The following is a 19914-nucleotide window of genomic DNA, read 5'->3' on the forward strand; positions in this document are numbered from 1 at the left end:
ATTGATTCCCAATTTCAAGGGAAGCAGTTTATCTCAAACATATCTCAAGCTGTCGCAGTTTGCTCCATTGTGTGTCACGATTGTTTTGTAGAAAGCTGGTTTGTTTTTAAAGTCGTTGAAAACTCGTTACTTTTTACATTCAATAATTAGGCACATCTTGACCGATTGGCTGCTGAACACCTAACTGCAGTATCTTGCATCGATAGCCGCTGCCGTATGGTCGTCCAGTATTGAATTACGTATTAAGCTGATTGCAAGTTGCAGGCAGCGATTTCTCGTTCTATGATTCGGAACACGGAAGCACGGGTGAATTTTCTATCATTATGGCTTTCCGAGGATTGTGTGGCTCCCGGGGCGATCAGGAGTATTTCGGCAAGGGCGATGCAGTGAACAGTAAGATATACGCCACTATAGTGACTATACAGTAAATGGCGTGCGGAAGTTTTGGAACGGCTTCACTTGTTTCTCGTGTACAGTTGAAAAAGCGTTTGACGACGAGGATTTGGTGGAGAAAAACAATGCAGGAAGCGAATTTGCGTATACTCCGGTTCCGGGGGGACCGTTTTCGGCCATACTACCATCGTTGTGGCCACAGCAGATTCTTAAAGAAATGAGCGAAGTAAGTGGAAGTCCATTGAAACGCATGGAGATTTTGTTGTGCGGATACCGAACGGCTTATGCAGAGTGGCGAGTCGGCGGATGGAACGGCGTACAATGCGTTCGGATTCGTTAAAGATCCATGTAAATAATCATTTATTGTTGTTTGTTGGTACGATGATTTGTTTAAATCTCTCCTGTATTCTTTTTCCTCCAGCTAACATGCATCCCCTTACGTTCAATGAGAATTCTCAGCACAAGTTTCAGTGGCTGGCACATTTGGAGTTTTCTGCGAATCATCAAAAGGGACGCGTCGACATAACATGGGACAAGGTAAGTTATTAACAGTAGTACAGAACTAAAGTTTGCATATTTTTTATGCATATGTGCATATTTATATAGATGTGTTCGTAAAGTGCACCGCGAAAACCCTTATTTTGTACAATCAGAGTGGGGTTTATGTATGTATTAATTGCGCGGTCTTCATTTCCACTACTGATCGTTAATTAATAGCCTGGGTACCTTTGAAACATAAATAGGCCTACGTAGTACAATGTCGAAATAGGATCACATTCGGGCCCCGGCCGTAAATTTGTAATGTTGTTTTGGGTGCTGGCAGCTACAATATAAAATCGCCCACACGGAAAAACTGCGTAGTATGATCCTGGATGGAATTCCGCACTCACTTCGCCCACAAATGTGGATGCGGTTGTCTGGTGCGGTGGAGAAGAAGTTCGCTTCCGAAGTGGGATACAGCGAGATTGTGCGCAGTAGCATAAAGATCCATAAACCGGATGAAAAGCTAATAGAAAAGGTCAGCACGTGGATACCGTACAAGTGCCTGTTAAGGTCGAGATGCAGCGCTTCATATCGCTTTTGCGTTATAGGATATCCTCCGTATCTTCCCGACACACCCCTGCTTCTTATCTAAAACTTCCGTTGGTGTAAATCGACTACGACGTGTTTTACGCAGTTTAGTATGGATGTATCCGAATATTGGTTATTGTTCGGGATACGGATCTGTAAGTCTTTGGGCTAGTTCCGCATTTGCGTACTGCAATAATAGTTTATTCATTTATTACTGCGGCTTACAGATTGTTGCGCCACTTTTATTGCTGATGGAGGAGAACGACGCTTTCTGGCTAATGTGTACAATCATTGAACGGCTGCTTCCTGCTTCATATTTCGCACATGGCATGCTGGGAGCGCAGGTGATTATAAAAAATTATATTCGTACGTAGCGGGTTTTATGTACGCACTTCTGGTTAGCATCGTGATGTACTGGACTTACGGCATTCATAGCGGGTACCTGCACCGGCATTTATTTTTAACAGTCTTAGTTAGTAATTAAGAAAACTGGAATTGCTTTCAGGCTGACCAGAAGGTGTTGATGGAACTGATTGAAGAGTATCTACCGCTGATCAAACAAAAATTCCAGCGAGAAGAAATTGGTAACAATCATCAGATGTTCTAAAATTTTTTAAAATCGGTTTTTCGATGGCATTTTAGGAACACACTTTTCCATATCTGTAGATATCACTTTGATAACTATTTCCTGGTTTATGTCCCTGTTTTCCAACGTTTTCGCCATCCATGACCTACTGCCTTTGTGGGACTGGTTTTTTTACGATGGTTCGATCGCCCTTTTTCAAACGACACTTGGCATGCTAAAGCTAAAGGTTAGTAAATGATTAAGGTTGATCGCAACTATATTTTTAGTTTAGCTGCCTTTTTCAGCATGACCACATACTTCAACTTGGAGCTGCTTTGCTCTTCAATTTCCTTTCGAACCTTCCTAATGAAGTAGGAGGTATCTCGGAAGCCATGAAAGTAGGAATTTCGAAAAAAAAACGGTAATCGGGTTATAGATATAATGTTAGCCGTAATTATTTACTTTGCAGACCGGTGCGGCTTTGACACCAAATCTGACACCAGAAATTATCCATGAAAAGCGACAAAATCATCTAGCCGTGATGATGGCGTCCTCTGGAAGTTTATTCGCTCCTAATTTTCCTTTTAATATGCCGAACCAGGTATGTAGATTTGACGGTACTATCTATAAAAGTGATTTCAATCGATAATTGTTGTTTGAACTTAAGTAATATGAGTCTGATACAGCAAGTTTTAAATTATTGATAACGATATATCGCAAAGGATGGGCAAAGGTCACCTTTTGAAAGAGTAACCGTAATGGTGATAATAACAACGGGAAAAGTTTTTCAGTCACCATCATCTGAACAGCAATTATGAATTTCTGGTGATATTTATATCCTACTGCAGCAGGAGCCGCACATATTATTTCTGATACCTGCAATTTAAAGCTGTACTGATTAGCCATCTTGTCTAGGAGGTGTCGCAAGGCGGAAACGCCGGCATCTTTCGGGGTCTGCTAGCCGATACATCCGCCGCCAGTAAGCAGAAAAACATTCGACAGACGGAACTGCTCGTTAATTTACGAGAAGCTATCCTAATGATCTGCAAACATTTTCAAAATCATGACCCTCTCATGGAAAACGTGGTAAGGTTACAGACTGCAAGAAAACTGGCTTCTGGTGTCCTTGCAGTTTGCAGGATTTGTGGACTCACCTTGTCAGTTTAAGGTTCCTGCTATAATTTTTAGAACATCACGGCTGATTATTCACCGGAGAGTCACCTTAGAGATCGGGAAATTTTTGGGCGGGCATCGCGCAGCCACTGTCGGCGTGCTAAAGCACTGATGGATTTTGAGCGAACAGCGGATGATGAACTGGGCTTCCGGAAGAACGATGTTATTATGATTATTTCGCAGAGCGATGAGCACTGTTGGACTGGTGAGCTGAATGGATTGCGTGGGTGGTTTCCTGCGCGATTTGTGGAGTTATTAGATGAAAGAGGCAAAGAGGTAAATGGTTTTTTTGGCATCCCTAGTTAGTGTTTTCTTCAAAAAAAGATAGATTTGCTAATTGCGTATGTAACACTTGTAATAGAAACTGAAAATTTAAGGTTACGTTCTAATATTTTGCAGTATTCGCCGGCTGGTGATGATGCCGTTTCAGAGGCTATTGGGGATTTAGTGCGAGAAAAACTGTGCCAGAGCATGCTGGCGATATTCGAGCATGGAATTCAACAGGCAGTCCTCTTAGGTACCAACATGCATCCATGGTCGTTTATTGAAGAGGTATGTTGACTGGTTCGAGCAAGTAAGGTTATTGTTGTCGGACAACGGAAGTTAGAAAAATATTACAAATCAGTTGTGAAGCGTATAAAAGCAGATCGATGCTTTCGGCCTGTCGCGCAGCCGGGCTTTCGGTACAGAAGTTGTTTCTCTGAAATCCCATTGAATTATTTTGTTTAAAAATACTTCTACTACAAATGCAATTCCCTACTCACATTGCATGGTCACATATATATATACAGTGTTAAGGTTTAGGTTATGCTAAAAATGTTCTTAAGGTATTACATAATGGTAATAAAACTTCTGCGAAATGGTTGAGGGATAAGCAGCATACGTACTTTCTGCTCTTGCCATCCAGGTTGACTTGTTGACAAACTTCACATTTCCGTAATTCAATCAACATGTCAAAATATAGCAAGGCGTTGCCATTACAGGGATGTCCCTAGAGCCACTTTAAAGAGTGAATGAATTTTAATGTTTTAAGAGGGGTTCTGTCCTACTGCAGCATGTTTTTGTTTTGAATTTCTGAGATAATGTGTGATAAATGATTACTTCTAAATATTTCAGGTGGCCGATAAGGTTATGCGCAATCATATGGACAGCATATATGCCCGCATAAATTTATGCAAAGCGTACAAGTATGCATGTGTGGAAATTCTTTAGAGCTCTTTTTTGTCCCCTTTGCAATTTACTTAATAGCGACGTTTATCGTTATGTTTCCAGGCTCGATGAGGACGCGCGCCTGCTCAATCCGGAAGAGCTCTTGTACAAAGTGAGTGCACGTCCTGTATCGATTGGGAACAACACAATGTATCATCTTTCTCTATTTATCGCATCGTTCAATATCGTACAGCGATTGGGTTGTGTATGGGATATGATTCTTTTGCAGGCCGTGAGGAATATTAATGACACACATAATAGTGTCCATGCTTCAATGGATACCAAGTTTCGATCTTTTATCTGTAGCGGATTGAAGTAAACCCTGATGGTCTCATATTTAATATGTTATAAATTTGAAATAATCCCGCATTGGTTGCTGTGATTTGTAGTGATCAAGTACTGCACTTGTGGCTACATTTACTGTGCGCATGTTATGGTAAAGGCGATATTGAAAAGGGTACCGGTGGTATTGAAAAGGATATAATGGCTGTATTGGAAAAATGGTATCATACGTGGTCAATGATGAGAAGTCCAGCGTGGCTGCAGATAAAATGTGAACTAAGGTACTAGATTGCACAGTTACTTGACATTTGCTATAGAATAATAACCAGTTTTAATTGTTGAATTATGTAGGCCTACAATGGTATTGTTTTACCATAATTTACCAAATTTTTAGTTATTGATTAATTACGTTAGCTGTCAAGCATGCGATTTTGTTGAGCAACCTTCATTCAGTATTTTTACTTTTGCTTCCCTGTTTAATAATTTTTTGTTCTTTGGTTTCGAATGTATCAGTTCGGTTGGTTACAACAACCATACGGTTTTTCGATTCATAACAATCAATACGTACGTCAACGGTACACTTTTGAAGTGTTTTTAGGTTTTGCTTTGGTTCTGTACGAGTACTGTTATACTACAGAATATTGTGATATTGATTATATTATGGCCTTTATAGAATCTTATCGCGTCTATGTTTCACGCTGTCCCTGGATGCGGAAATCAGTCCAAAGCGACCAAAGGGCTTTCCGCTGCGCAGCAGTGTACGGGATCTCTTAGTGCGATATCATTTATTCAGCTGGGAGCTGCAATGAAACGAGATGAGAATATTTTATAGCGGGCCCATTCTGCCTCTTGAGGTTAACCGTCATATCATGATCCCGGTGGCAGATTTCTTGACGTTCAGCTCCGATATCATCATTCCGCCGGGTTTGACGTTTGTGTTTTTTATTACCCCAGCACATTATCCTGTCGTGTATCCCGAGAGTGGAACGGAAATGGATAGAGTTCTATTTTCTCTCTTTTTATCCACGGTTGACGAAATAAATCTGCAGTGAAATGATTGATCGCCGACTGTGCGCGTAACGGTTATCTGTTGGCCGGAAATTGCGGTGGCGTCGTGACATGTCCAGCGGAGTGTAAGGGCTGTTTGTACGTTTTTCTATTTTGTTTTCTCCGTATAGATGTGTTGGATCAACACAATCTGACTGAGGCCGCATGTTTGGTGGGGGGTATGAATTAAAAAACACTTATGGAAATCAATGAATAGCCACTGTCGTCACTTGACGCGTCTTTCATTTCGATAAGACGCGCGTTGCGTACAGAATTCAGAAATTGATGTTTTGTATGGCGTAATCGTAACACGGGTTTTGTAATTGAAAACATGATGCTTGCCTTGTGTGCTATTGTAACAAATGCATCTTCGAATTCACGGACATCAATGAATACGCTCTCAGGTCCACAAAAAATGTTATCGCAGTAGTAATATTCACCCGCGGACAGTAAAGTTCACCTTAATGGTGAGGTTCACCTTAATGGTAAATTCTCAAGTTCACTATTTCTTAGATAAAATATCCTAAAAATTACAAATCTCAGAATTGAAGTAATCGTTACGTATTTTAATCGAATGGGTACAGTAGAGATTCTAAACACTAATTTTCTCGGCAAGGAGCAGCATTTAACTTAATACTTATTAAAGTTGCATGGACGCACACTACTGTATCAATCCAAAAATATCGTGCATATCATATTCACCACGCAGTCATGTTCAAGTTGCAATACTCATTAAAATTTGATCAAAATAAAATGGTTATCGTGAAAGTTCATCACGGAGAATACTCGCAGAATCAGATTCCAGGAATCCATGGATTCCGTTTTTTTGGGACTAATAATCGAAATCATACTGTAATCCACGGACACGCCGCGGGGACAGTAATGCCCACAGCGGCGGATGCGATCGCGATCGGCCGGCTGTCGGTACGCGCCACATCCGCCGGGTGTCGTCCGCTGCCGCACCGGATGACTCCGCTGATGCGGCAAACTGCGCCGGATTGCGCATCCAGTATAAACCCTGGGATGGTGATGACCTTTCGGGCAAGAAGCTGGAATGTGAGCTGCGTGATCCATCGGCCAGGCGGCTGAATATCCGCTGACCGGCGATCAGCGGAGCTGGACGCGGCGATCGTATCGAGACATCCGCACGACGGATGACAGGAATGTTGACGTGATTGTAGATTAGTCGGGGATCGCGACCAATTAACGAGATATCGTCCAAATCATCCGAAACCAATTCTTGGCCATTGCAGGTTTTTATTGCCTATATTGTAGAAAAGAAAATTATTGAAAACACAACAAGAAAAAAATTAGGAAATGGTTTCAACAGGAATTTCTTGACCACGTTGTATTTAAGACGCATTGAAATCGGTTGAAAGAAGGTCAGTCTACCAAAATGCGTACCTTACAAGTAACTGCATAATATATGGTCTAACTAACGCATCCAATTTTGGATCTTTTATTGATATGTACATTGTATACCGGACTACAATAACCTTAACTGATAACTTCGACAAAATAAATATTTTTTTCTGTTCTAAAGCAGTACAAATTTATGATTTTGTATAAATAGGCTGCACTTACAAGGGCGACAATAAAACCAACAGCAAAGATTTTGAACAGACTTCTCGCGGCAAGCATGGCTGTTCCAAAGACGCACAGCGCACAATTACATAAAGGTCAACTGCAGTATCTCGTTCCAGTTAGAAACTGATGAATATTTGCACATGTAACCCCAGAAAAAAATGACCAGCACGGCAATTAGTTCACACCAGCATTCGAATAAAGTCCGTACAATAAATAAATGTTCGTTGCCACTTCAGTGGCATTGAACAGTTAAATAGTTACTCCTGATGAAACCCAGCACCGTCCACACTCATTGGTGTTCAAAAGCGCCGTATTTACTAACTGCAGTTTGCTTTTAATAGTGCCTCCTTGCTTCCTCTTTCCTCTGACTTCCGGTAGGAGGTCCCTCCCTATACGATGAATCCGAGCCAATTGGACAGCGTAAGCTAGGCGTAGTCGTCTAACTTCGCTTCTGATAATTATTGGGTATATCGATATCTTGCGTGCACGTTTCCGTAATTTTCATCAAATTGACCGCAATTATCTAACGCAGCATTGTCATAGAAATTGATCGAAATATACCCATACAAAAGACGCCGCCACGAGTGCTCCGCATATCCGTGCGCTTTTCCAGACTAGATGGCAGAAAAGCATACGGTCACAACGACTGTGTAAGGTGTGGAGTCTGTGGACCATTTGGCTATTCCTGATATCAATTACAGTCTTTAGGTAATTATAGTGTCTGGGAATAGATTGATTAGAATGCGGTAACTACAGTGTGCGAATGACAAATTTTTAGTCAAGCTAACGGAGAATTCCACCAAAGTTAAGTACGTATCGGTTTGTTATGGAATGAATAAATTTATTTATGAACATCTGATTTTGAGTAGCGCACGGTTATTAAATGGTACTCTTTTTTTGCTGGCAGCTTTCTCTGCTTATTGCACGACGTTTGTTCGCGACTAACCGGTAAATATATAAAAACACATTATAACAGTTCTGTAATTTTTCATTGTGCAGTAAAAACTGACTAAAGAAGTTGTGCTGAATTGCGTTTGGTACACAATGTCAGGATAATTTCACATATATGTCGCAAACTATGTTGCGGCTCGCCGGCATCAAACATAGCATACAAATGATAGTTTCCCCGACAAATACAGTAGCATTTTCTCTCTTCGAAATTCCTGTAAACATCGCGAACTGGAGGGCTTTTCAATTCGGCACTCTTCCGCAGCAAATACTCCACCATCCGATAAAATTTAATCAAATCCTTCCGCCGCTCTTTGGTCCGTTCGACGGTAACGGCGGGCCATACCGGCGATATTAAATACCGCCGGCTCTCTGTATTCCATAGTAATAATCCCAAAAGACTCTGCGGCAACTGCTGTTCTACAGCCGCGGGAAGGTACTTGGGCACCAGCTCCACTAATCGCCGCACCAGTTCCACTTCATTCCGCCAAAATGCATCAATTCTGCCCTGGACAGTCGCGTCTAGATGGAAATCCGCGCCGGCTAAGAAGGCTACGCTAACGGTCGATGCTAAGCGTACCACGACTAAACGGTACGCTAAATTCGGGGAAAAATGAGGGAAGAACAATGGGCGTTCAAAGATAATATCGGCCGTTGGGGTAGTAACGGCGTTGAGAGCTAACAAAATGAGATCCGAGGAGGAAAAGGAAGACAGACCAGTCGATAACATGGCAATGCGGTCATTTATCAGGATCGCACAGTGGGAAATGGACAAGTCCGCGCAGAACGAGTCCACCGCGTTACGGAGATTAGCCGGCCCAGATGGAAATGCAAATAAGGCGGAACCTGTTGAACATTCACTACACATTATCGGCAATCTGTGCCGAGGAAAAATTATGATACGCTTCACTTAAATTCAACAAAAATATGAGCAATCTATCATAACAATGTGATGTCAAGCTCCAGTAAGCGCACTATTCTTGGTAAAAACCGAAAATAAAGCATCCAGCCGGCGAAAGGGTACATGAATACGAAATCTGATATGTTAATCTGTAAATGCACAACAAGGGACAAAAGAAAATAAACACAAAATGTTTCGCCATTGCAAACAATTATGACAAACTAAATAAACACGGTAATTAAGATTTCTGGCACACTAAATCGGCCTAGACGAAAATCTTAAGTTAATATGGGGCAAATTTAATATAGCCGTTGATAAAAAAGACTTAGTGTAAAAGTTTATATTCATTAAAAATGCGTAAAAATAATAAAAACGATTAACTGAATGATTTTTGAATTAAAATTTTGAAGACATTCAATTTTTCAAATTTGGCACTGACCGAGTGAGATCGCAAGACCGAAGTCTTCGCATCCGAGAAAGGCGTCCATAACCACATCAATATTCTGCGCCGAATGCGCACAATAACGCCTCAAAACATCTACATCCTGGCAGGCGTTCAACGTCTTCTCTCCAACACTGGCCACCAAGATTAGCCACACAAAGTCCAGCAGAAGCGCGATATCACGCTTCTCACCGTCGGGAAAAATCACATTGGTAACGAGGATAAACTTTAGGCACTCGCACTGGCGCCATACGTATACCATCCCACTGGCTTCGAAGGACAGCAACTCTGTTTGCTCTTCGGCCAGATAATCATGGACACCGTTCAACGACGCCACCATCGGAACAGGCAGCTGGTGGAACTCTCCATACGTCCGACTGAATACCAACAATCCGCCATTCTGGGCGAATCCATACAAACATCCGGACATTTTCTCATGGCTACCATACTGACTAGCATTCGATACCATGGGAATTGCGCTCAAAACAGTCTCAGGCTCAAAATACGACTTTAATCATAAAAACACCACGAGCGGCTCTCTGCTGCGGTTTCACTTTGGGAGTAGTAAATCTGCCATGATAATCGTCAAACGACGCTGACGGCAGAAACACTCAAAAAGCAACGATGCCCGTTTACACACCAAGCACTGAATAGGTGACAGATCGGTGAATGTGATTGCACACTGAAGACCTGCTAAACCACTAATAACCACACCCTCTGACAATCAATTCATATCGCAAATCACAAATGTACTCGTAATCACAGCTAATCGTTATTTAGCTGCCGAAGCAGCTGCTGTTTGAGCTTCGGTCTTATCCACCAGTTCCTACAAAATAATCAAAAATTTCCGATTACAAAAACAGAACTGAGAATAGTCGCAATGATAATGCAGTATTATTACTTTCGCATCCATTCAACACCAGAAGAACCAGCAGGATCAATAACCGTTAATTTCATTCAAAAATAAAAATTCCCTTTTGAATAATCCAACGAAATCAACTGCGTTAGTCTGTGTAGGTGTCCGCTGTACCTTATAGCGTTCTTCGCATTCCTCTTTCGATTGCGTTTGCAATTCCTTAACAACATTATCCCACCGTGCTGGATCTGATGCGGGGACTGCAAGGAATCGTCAAACGGAGCATCGTTTCTTCAAGGCTTGTTCAAACGATTTTTGTTCAGCTGCCTGATCACAGCTTTGGGTCTTTTGCTGATGCGTTCACTTTGTCTCCTTTAAAATATGCAGTGCGAGTCAAAATACTAATCACTTCACGGGACTGAAAACTACTTGCCAATTCGTTCACGTAATGTTTTACTTTTAGCCTTCACATATGTGGCATCCCATTGTTGCAGCACATTCTCGTTTGTGATCCCCTGATTCCCCTCGATAAACAGTTGTCAGTGGATGTACTGCACAACGACTTTCGATCGGTTGCCAGTGCCAGCCGGATAAAGACCAGCAGCTTCAGCCTTTATCAGCAGCTTCAGTTCATCTTCGTTCCACCTTTGATCTATTTCCTGTTCTTTCTGGGCACTGGTCATTTTTTCTTCGTGATCGTTTTCCTTGATCGCTGCTGAACGTTGGGCTTCACTCTTTTTATTGGTCTCATTCATCTGATCATTATATACACCCCTAAATCTTGCAGGCTGGCTGCAGCTGGCTGGCTGGATGACTTTACACAGCGAAGCGCTCATTCAGCTTTACAGTTCCCTGCATATTCTTTGTAGATCTAAAGTAGATAAGAAGAAATAACTTTAAAAGAAGTAATTTCATGCGTAGTTGAATCAGTTAGAGGCTGCCATTGACCGGTAAGCCATGCTTACCTTGGTCCACAATCGAGTGGTATCTAGTTGGTTGCTGCAGCTTCCCGCCACGATAGACTTCGAAATTAACTGGCAGGAGTCGACAAATCACCTCCACAATATTTTCGTCTCGACAAGACAACCCTGCGTAAATGGACACAAACGTACCGGTGCAGCACCGGGTGTAGATCTCACTGCTCATACGGGTGTAGATTTTGGATACGATCTTAGGCAGATCTTTATATGTCTGTGAATTTTCGTTCAACAGAGGCTCACCGTCATCCCCCCTTACATTAGTCAGCAGGGCTGTAAAGTAAGACTCGTTCATGAAATGCGTCCAGAGCTCCTCCCGGTTGATTTTCCCTGGTGGGAGCTTAGTAAGATTATATTTGATGATTATTTCTTTCCATTTCTTTTCTAATTCATCCATCGTCCCACGTATGTGAAGTTTATGCGCGGCATTCAGATATTTCGTATTCAGCTCTTTCAGTTGATAATAATGCTCCATTTCTTGCATTTTTATTTTGTGGACCAATTCTGCAACTTCATGTTCCAATTCTGCGACTTTATGTTTGTGCTCCAACTTATTCGAAACAATTTTCAATTCGTATAATTCACGCTCCTTGCTGCGGATACTGAAAAACGAATAAGCCGCAGAAGTCGAAAAGGTTTCCACGTTCCATTTATGACCAAAATAACCAGAAGCAGCGACCCCACGATACTGGGCCAATTCCAGCTTCATAGAATTCCAGCTTCCACACGCATACCATGCAACGATCTGCGAACCTTTGGCAGCATTGACGAGTTGGGAGGTGCGGAGACTGCGCGCATTCAAGACTGGCACCGCTGCGCAATATCGCGCGATCTGAAACAGGAAGATTTTCCTGATCCAGGTATAAAATACATTGTGCACATCATATAGATTGCTTTAACAGAATCCTGGACCGATCCAGAGAAGTCACGGAGAGACCTGCAGGCTGCAGCCATCCTCGCTCTTCAGCTGACTTATGAAACACTGCTTACCTTCGAGGCATGATTAGACAGCAGCCTCACAAGAGCACCAGAGATGCGGGCGGAAGACATTATCATTTTCAATTAAATGCAAGAAATCCAGACTTTCGCATGACTGGTAAGATAGGGAAAAAGACGGAATATCATTAAACTTTAGGATTAAACACGAACTGTTCACTGCAAATACTGTTTTTTGTCGGAAGGGTTTGGAGTGCCCGTCGCCTGCTTACCGCCTCGGTATGTTGTTATGGTGTTGCAGCAATACTTACTTACGCAAATTTAGGATAAAAATTAAAAAAAGATAAAAGTTGACAAGTTAGTATCTGCTCTGTACTCTCAGCCCGCTTGAACACGTTTTCCCGTTTCGTTGAGTGCGGGACAATCTTTAGGGTAAATTTTCCTCCCAGAAACGGACCATTTTTCTGTTCAGTTTCAGATCGAACAACCTTCAGTCAACTGTCTTTAACATCCAGCAAAATCGCATTTTCCGCGCAGTTGCCAAACCAGAAACACTCAAAAGCAACGATGCCAGTTCACACATTAAACACTGAATAGGTGACGTGACAGATCGGCGAATGTGACTGCACACTGAAGACATACTAAACCGCCCTCACTTCTCACAATTCAGCTCGTGTAGCAAATCACTAGTATATTCGTAATCACAGCTAAAATCCGTTCATTTGGCTGCCGCAGCAGCGGCTTTTTGAGCTTTGATCTTTTCCACTAGTTCCTACAAAACAATCAAAAAACCCTCATTTACAGAAAGAGTAGTCGCAACATTATTAGATATTCATTCAACAACACACAAACAGTAGGATCAAACTAATGACAATATCAGTAACCGTTTATCTCTACTCAAAAAGAAAACAAAAGTACCTTATAGCGCTTTACGCATTCCTGCTTCGATCGCGTTTGTAATTCCTTCGCAATATTATCCCACCGGGCTGGATCGGATGCGGGGAATTTCTTTAGGGCTTGCTCAAGCAATTTCTGTTCAGCTGCCGACCACGGCTTTGGGGCATCTGCTGATCCATTCACTGTGTCTCCTAAACAGTATTAAAAACCACGCCCTTTTGTAGATTTAAACGTGAAAGCACTCATAACAGAATCTGATGTCATTTAACTGCGCTTACGATCAAAGCGTTCTGTTATAGTCCCATCGTCTTTCGCCGGCTTCACAACGGTCTTCTGAGTTCCAGCAAAAGAGTCGAATGCCTTTTTGTTCACTTCAGCTCTCATAGTATCATGGCACTGATCTGGAAATAAAGCGGAACTAAATCTCCTATTAAATTTTGAAATATTCTTCTTACACGAAGAATATCACCAAACCCACCACATCGAATAAACAATTAAGCGGGAAATTTGAACTCCACAACCAATCGGTAATCACACTCGGAATCGAAATTCACAATATTTACCAATTCGCTTTAACGTTTTACTTTTGGCAATCACGTCTTTGGCAGTCTTTTTCTGCCGTTCAGTCTCGGTCGTTATGCCCCCGATAAACATGTGATGGTTGATGTACTCCGCAACGACTTCCCATCGGTTGCCTGTGCCAGCCGGATAAAGATTTACCGCCTTTATCAGCAATTTCAATTCTTCTTCGTTCCACCGTTGATCCATTTCCTGTTCTTTCTGGGCACTGGCCAGTTTCTCTTTATCTTCCTTTTCCTTGATAGCAGCTGCACGTTCAGCTTCAAGTTTTTTATTAATCTCATCAACCTGATCAACAAATATTCCCCTAGCATCTTCCAGGCTGGCTGCAGCGAAGCGCTCATTCAGATCTTGTAACTGCTGAGCCGTAAGAATATCGCAAAGCTTTTCGGTTTCCTGCATATTCTTGGCAGTTCCACTGTTGTCCGCAAAATAATTCCACCCCTGAAAAAGAATATGCATAATCATACGTAACACTGTTCGAACTTGTTCCACATCTGACATCATATCCCTAAATTCTGAAAAAAACATGCGATCGGCTTGCTAGTTTTGCTAACCTTCATTAAATCGCGTAAAGTTTTCCGCTCTTTCTTCAAAACCTTCTTTTCTGCTTCTTTTTCTTTCTTAGCCTTTTCGGCTTCCGCTTTGGCGCTTTCTTCTTGTTGCCGCCGTTCTTCTTGCTCTTTTTCAATGGTTTCTCTACGTTGCTGCTCCTCGGCTTCTTGTCGGGCACGTTGTGCATCTTTTCTGGCTTGTTTTTCAGCTTCTTTTCTCTGCTTTTCTTCATCTTTAAATTTTACTATACGCGGATCACTGGCAAAAGCGTTATCAACCAAACGGCGTAATCTTCCCATTTCTTTGCCTTTTCTTTCCTGAAAAAAGTTAAAAAAACGTAAACATGGCAAAAGAACAAAGCATAAGCGGATGCAATGGACTAATAAAGGGCAAATGTATTCACGGTGATAAAATTATTTGCGATACATAAGGAATCCATACTGTACTCAGTGTACTGTAATGATCATAATTATGAGACAACCTATAGCTCATTATTTGTGATACAAGATAACCCACACCCTCCTCACAGCAATTATGCAAATCATTTATGCAATACTTAAAAAGTTTTACAGCTCAAGAAAATCAGACCGTACAGAAATTTCCAAATTAAACGTACTGTGCAGCTGCACAGTAAAAAAAAGAAAATTAGACGAAAGTCAAACGGAACATTACGTAAACAGCGAAATTTTAACCACATTGAACCGCAGAAAATCAGTCATTACACTACGCATGTACTACAAATCCAAACAACCTGACAGTGAGCGTGAGTGCGTGACAGCGTGAATGTTTCAAAAATATAGTAAGAAACTAAGAATGCAATCCAGTCCGACTGTCACAAAAAGAAACATTTTTATCTTCATTATTGCATCCAATTAATGGTTTATTAGTAAAGAAATTAACAGGGAAAGGCGAACATCCATACTGGCCGCCAGTCAGTAAATGGTTACGAGCCTCAAAAATACTGTACGACTATTCATCGGGCGATTTTCTCCTAAGAAAGAAATATTACTAAAACTCAAAATCACTAACCTTTCGAACGTCTTTATTCTGTTTCTCCATAGCTCTTCTTTCATACCGATCGTCGCCAGTGACGGGCTCATCCAAATAAGAATATTCCCTCCATGAGTCAAAATTATACCAAAATTCGTAGAATTCATCAGTATACTCCTCCATAGCGTCATTATCACCCAGCTGAGGAACAGGCTGCTTCACAGACCAACGCGCATTCCACCGGAAAACCGGGGCAAACAGTTCGAAAAATTCCTGTCGCTCTTCCGGTTTCAATTTATCAGGAACATCATCCGCTACAGCCGCAACAACGGCATCAATGCTGTCGAATGCCCGTCTTTTTTCAGGATCCCCCAGGATATCATTCGCTTTATTGATGCAGGCAAAATAATCCTTGGTTTCATCCTGTACGGCTTCTCCTTTCTGCAAACACCCAAGGAGTTCTCCACAGTTCTTCGCAATCCCATTTTTTATTTGTTCCCTTACCTGTCGACGTTTATCCGGGTGATGCTTAAGAATAAGGCGTTTATACGCTTTCTTTATTTCGTCATCCGTGGCCTGATAGCGCCGATGGCCCAGTCCCAGAACTAAATAGTGATCCTGGTCCTACAAAACCAGAAACTTAATACGCATAATAATAATATAACCAATTTTAATTTAAAAAAAATATATATAATCTCATGATTATTTTTTTCGTTACCCTCCATTGCGTCGGGTCTAGTCTGTGAAGGTAGTCTTCTTGATTTTCGTGGGATACAGTAAACGGAATCTCCACATCTGCGAAAAATGACGATTTTGTTGCAACAAACAGCAAAAGACTGGCATACGAGTACTGAACTCAGAACTCCCAAAACAGAACCGCTGACTTGCCTTGGCCGTTCACGTAATTCTTATTTTTCACTTTTTGAGAGCTGTGTTTTCCTGCCTGGCCTTTCGCTCGCTTTCCCTGCAAATCCATATTTCCGATGAGCTTTTGTCGTCTACCCCGCTACAAGACAAAATACTTCACGTACCTTTCGGACTGAAGATGGTTCGCAAAAAGGACGGATGTGAGTGTTGTAAAAATAATCGCGATGTTCCTGGACTTCTCTTGCAACAAGTAAGGCGGTTTGGGAAGCTAAGTGCATTTTTCTGCTGAATCGTTTCTAAAAAAAGTGAAAAAATTCCACAAAAACTGGAAAGCGCCAATACAAAAAATTTATAAGACTTCCCTAACTTCGAAAATTCTGACAAATCACTTTGGTCTCTGAAATCGAAGTGCGAACAAAAAAGTCAAACCGGCCAGGAAAAGAAATTATTGAAATGATTAACCAGTTACTACAGGAAATCAATCTCAACGAGAGCAGATATACTAACAGTGCAGAAGTATCGTTTGTGGCAATTTTTATCTTAAATTTGTCTGAGCCGCAGCACCGGGATAACATACCGAGGCGGTGAGCAGGCGACGGGCAGTACTGACAATGCTTTACTCAATGTGACTGCTGCCAAATTACGTGCAAATTTTAAATATTCAAAAATGTTTAACTTTGTTTGTTCTTAAGCAAAAATTGTACCCATAGGCTTGAAAAATACATAATAATATATACTTTTAAACAGTATGCATGGAGTTATTTATTTTGATTGCAGAGTAATGATATGACTCTCCGGAGTTAACATAGTCTTCTACGAGAAAATAGAGAAAAGCCAGCACCAGGTCTGCCATAGACGGGTATGCTAATTTCTTATCGCCATAACACTTCTTTGGCACGAAAACAAAAACCTGCATTCATACTGCCTAAAAGTAAATATTATTATAAATTTTTCAAGCCTATGGATACAATTTTTGCTTAAGAACAAACAAAGTTAAACATTTTTGAATATTTAAAATTTGCACGTAATTTGGCAGCAGTCACATTGAGTAAAGCATTGTCAATACTGCCCGTCGCCTGCTCACCGCCTCGGTATGTTATCCCGGTGCTGCAGCTCAGACAAATGTAAGATAAAAATTGCCACAAACGATAATTCTGCACTGCTAGTATATCTGCTCTCTCTCAACCGGCTGCGCAATATACTTAAACCCTGAGTCGAAGCTAAATTTTTATGGCGCTGTACACCAATGTTTGGTACAACCGACATTGCAACACCGCCTGATTGCAACACCGTCCTTGCAAATTTGTTGGTGAAAACCGAAAACTGAAATCATTTCTATTAATAACCATTTAAATTGACTAAAATGATAAATAAATCAAAAACTTAAGCACTTACTGGTCACCAGCAAGTTTTCCAACTTGAAACTTTTTTTTTATAATACATTGTATACAAGACAAAATGACATACTGATTTGTACGCCTCGACTAGCTAATAAGCTGTCCAACGGGATGCCTAAGATCGGTTGCAATACAGATTGAACGGCTGTAAATTTTATCCATTTTGGCTGTTGGCAATGTCCAAAACATCTCTGCAAGCAAAGAACAGCGGGACTTTCACTATTCCCGACAAGGATGTTGATTTCGATCTGCAACGCGTCCGTCACTTCGCACTGACGTCCCGCGCGATTGTATTGCTTCTGCAGGTATACTAACTACATACAGTAGATGTGCGAAATATTTCAATATATTGCTAACTTACTGGCCTATTTATCTGTAGATTGTCTCCAATAACTTAATCCCTGACCACGAACCAGATGTCTTCAACCCGCCGTCCACTGCCAACAGTACAATCGGCGATGACTTTGTTGAGCGACTTTTTGGAGGATTCCGACGGTGGGACGCCATCTATTTCCTCTTTATTGCGGAGCACGGTTATCCGTATCAGAATTGCTTGGCATTTTTCCCATTATATCCCCTTCTGGTGCGGATAAGTGCTTCCGTTGTGTCTGTCTTGACTTTCGGGGTTATTAACCTCCGTAGCGTTTTACTGATCTCTGGATTCGTATTGAACAATGTCTGCTTCGTCCTGGCTGTAGAATCCTTGTATAACTGGTGCAGAATCGTGGATAAGGGGAGGCTGCGAGCGTGGGCGTTCAATGCGGCGGTGCTGTTCTGCTTTAATCCAGCCAGTATATTTTTCTCATCTTGTTATTCGGAATCCCTGTTTGCATATTTGACATTCACGGGGTTGTTACATTTAGAGACAGCCCTGACAAAAGCGCAAGGAATATTGGGGAAATTGAAATCTGTGATATATTTTGCATTTTCCGGATCGGTTCGGTCAAACGGTGTGATCAATTTGGGATTTATCGGTTACCATCAACTTCGAGAAATGTATAATGGACCGCGAAATAGCCGGTTTCTTTTACGGAAGATTGTCGAAAGCTTGATTTTTGCTGTGGTTGGATTACTTCCTTTTTTATTATTCCAGCTATTTGCGTTTCGATTATACTGTTATGCATTTGACCAAGATCTGCCAGACGCTATTGCTGAATATGGAACGACTCGGGAATATAATTTCTTGCACCGAAATCGGTCTGTTTCGGAATGGTGTACTCGCACATTGCCGCTTTCCTATTCCTACATTCAGGAGCAGCACTGGAATGTTGGATTTTTTCGGTATTACGAATGGAAACAAATACCAAATTTTGTTTTGGCTGCGCCTATTTTGGCGCTCAGCGTATGGATATTGAAAGATTTATGGAGGACGCGGAAAGTGCAGGCAGTCTTTCCCTATTTTGTGCATTTGGAGTTTCTTATCGTAGTTAATCTGTTTTTCGTGCACATCCAGGTATGCATCAAAAACGTTTGCGATTTCCTGCACTTTTTTTCCAGTTGTTGCTCATGCAGGGTATCTATCAGCTTAACTCACTTAATAACTTTAGCAGTTATTCAACTTCACGTTCACTTGGAATGTGATATCAGTTCTTGTAGTCGGAATTAATTTAACTAAGTTTTCTTTACGTTCCAGGTTTCTACGAGGATGCTGTGCTCCGCGACTCCGCTTATGTATTGTTATTTAGGGCGTGTGTTTCTGCCATTGAAAAGTCAGGGATTGATGGATCTGTATGACGAAGTTAAATTTCGTGCCAGTTCTCCGGTCCAAAAAGCTGTTGTGATTTATTTTGTTTCCTATTTTATTTTTGGAATAGCCGTGCATTCGAATTTTTTGCCATGGACATAATGCAGAATTTTTACTTGAATTTTTGGAACTATTATTTCTCTTATTATGTATTATTAGACATTTCTCTTATTATGTATTATTAGACGCACAAAAATGTAAAGGATGACTTAATTCGCTAAGCCAAAAAGATATGAAGCGACGAAATGCTGTGAGGCATACCATCGCAACATCTGTGATGAAACAGAATTTAGCACTTTGTAGTAAAGCAACTGTTTGCGAAGATTCAAAATTCTTTGAAAACCGGCGTGCTGTTATTACCACAAAGCTACAGAAACGGTGTTAATGCTGTTGCGCACCGGTGCTATTTGAATACTAAAAAATAGCTGATTACCGTGATGTTATTGCGTAATACTGTTGGTAGAAAGGCCTTATTCGTGAACGTGGAAATTGTAAACT

General features: G+C 41.3%; 5 protein-coding genes across 5 annotated transcripts; 2 read left to right on the forward strand and 3 right to left on the reverse strand.

Moving 5' to 3' along the window:
- Positions 1 to 18: 18 nt before the first annotated feature.
- Positions 19 to 5946, forward strand: LOC129592380 (small G protein signaling modulator 3-like). Its single transcript, XM_055488402.1, has 19 exons — positions 19 to 393; positions 477 to 619; positions 684 to 741; positions 815 to 930; positions 1217 to 1411; positions 1485 to 1619; positions 1692 to 1808; positions 1970 to 2048; positions 2131 to 2276; positions 2335 to 2427; positions 2499 to 2630; positions 2945 to 3115; positions 3218 to 3478; positions 3602 to 3754; positions 4319 to 4389; positions 4475 to 4523; positions 4641 to 4726; positions 4801 to 4974; positions 5367 to 5946. The coding sequence occupies exons 1-19, from the start codon at positions 324 to 326 to the stop codon at positions 5500 to 5502; spliced, it is 2385 nt and encodes a 794-aa protein (XP_055344377.1). The 5' UTR covers positions 19 to 323; the 3' UTR covers positions 5503 to 5946.
- Positions 5947 to 6297: 351 nt separating this feature from the next.
- Positions 6298 to 7631, reverse strand: LOC129597025 (uncharacterized). Its single transcript, XM_055494445.1, has 2 exons — positions 7325 to 7631; positions 6298 to 7004 (listed from the first exon to the last, which is right to left on the reverse strand). Exons 1-2 carry the CDS (start codon positions 7379 to 7381, stop codon positions 6573 to 6575), a joined length of 489 nt encoding a protein of 162 aa, XP_055350420.1. The 5' UTR covers positions 7382 to 7631; the 3' UTR covers positions 6298 to 6572.
- A 581-nt stretch (positions 7632 to 8212) lies between these two features.
- LOC129593055 (protein fuzzy homolog) lies at positions 8213 to 12619 on the reverse strand. The gene is made up of 6 exons (XM_055489238.1): positions 12442 to 12619; positions 11440 to 12283; positions 10932 to 11345; positions 10649 to 10846; positions 9616 to 10444; positions 8213 to 9121 (listed from the first exon to the last, which is right to left on the reverse strand). Exons 5-6 carry the CDS (start codon positions 10085 to 10087, stop codon positions 8337 to 8339), a joined length of 1257 nt encoding a protein of 418 aa, XP_055345213.1. The 5' UTR covers positions 10088 to 10444; positions 10649 to 10846; positions 10932 to 11345; positions 11440 to 12283; positions 12442 to 12619; the 3' UTR covers positions 8213 to 8336.
- A 240-nt stretch (positions 12620 to 12859) lies between these two features.
- LOC129594354 (dnaJ homolog subfamily C member 2-like) lies at positions 12860 to 16764 on the reverse strand. Its single transcript, XM_055491017.1, has 10 exons — positions 16440 to 16764; positions 16297 to 16372; positions 16127 to 16203; positions 15913 to 16032; positions 15448 to 15849; positions 14421 to 14735; positions 13848 to 14307; positions 13563 to 13685; positions 13306 to 13475; positions 12860 to 13159 (listed from the first exon to the last, which is right to left on the reverse strand). Exons 1-10 carry the CDS (start codon positions 16551 to 16553, stop codon positions 13106 to 13108), a joined length of 1911 nt encoding a protein of 636 aa, XP_055346992.1. The 5' UTR covers positions 16554 to 16764; the 3' UTR covers positions 12860 to 13105.
- Positions 16765 to 17598: 834 nt separating this feature from the next.
- LOC129596575 (GPI mannosyltransferase 2-like) lies at positions 17599 to 19912 on the forward strand. The gene is made up of 3 exons (XM_055493905.1): positions 17599 to 17977; positions 18052 to 19125; positions 19306 to 19912. The coding sequence occupies exons 1-3, from the start codon at positions 17849 to 17851 to the stop codon at positions 19516 to 19518; spliced, it is 1416 nt and encodes a 471-aa protein (XP_055349880.1). The 5' UTR covers positions 17599 to 17848; the 3' UTR covers positions 19519 to 19912.
- Positions 19913 to 19914: the final 2 nt, after the last annotated feature.

The sequence above is a fragment of the Paramacrobiotus metropolitanus genome, unplaced genomic scaffold, assembly GCF_019649055.1.
Source record: "Paramacrobiotus metropolitanus isolate TYO unplaced genomic scaffold, Prichtersi_v1.0 Parri_scaffold0000003, whole genome shotgun sequence".
Lineage (NCBI taxonomy): Eukaryota > Metazoa > Tardigrada > Eutardigrada > Parachela > Macrobiotidae > Paramacrobiotus > Paramacrobiotus metropolitanus.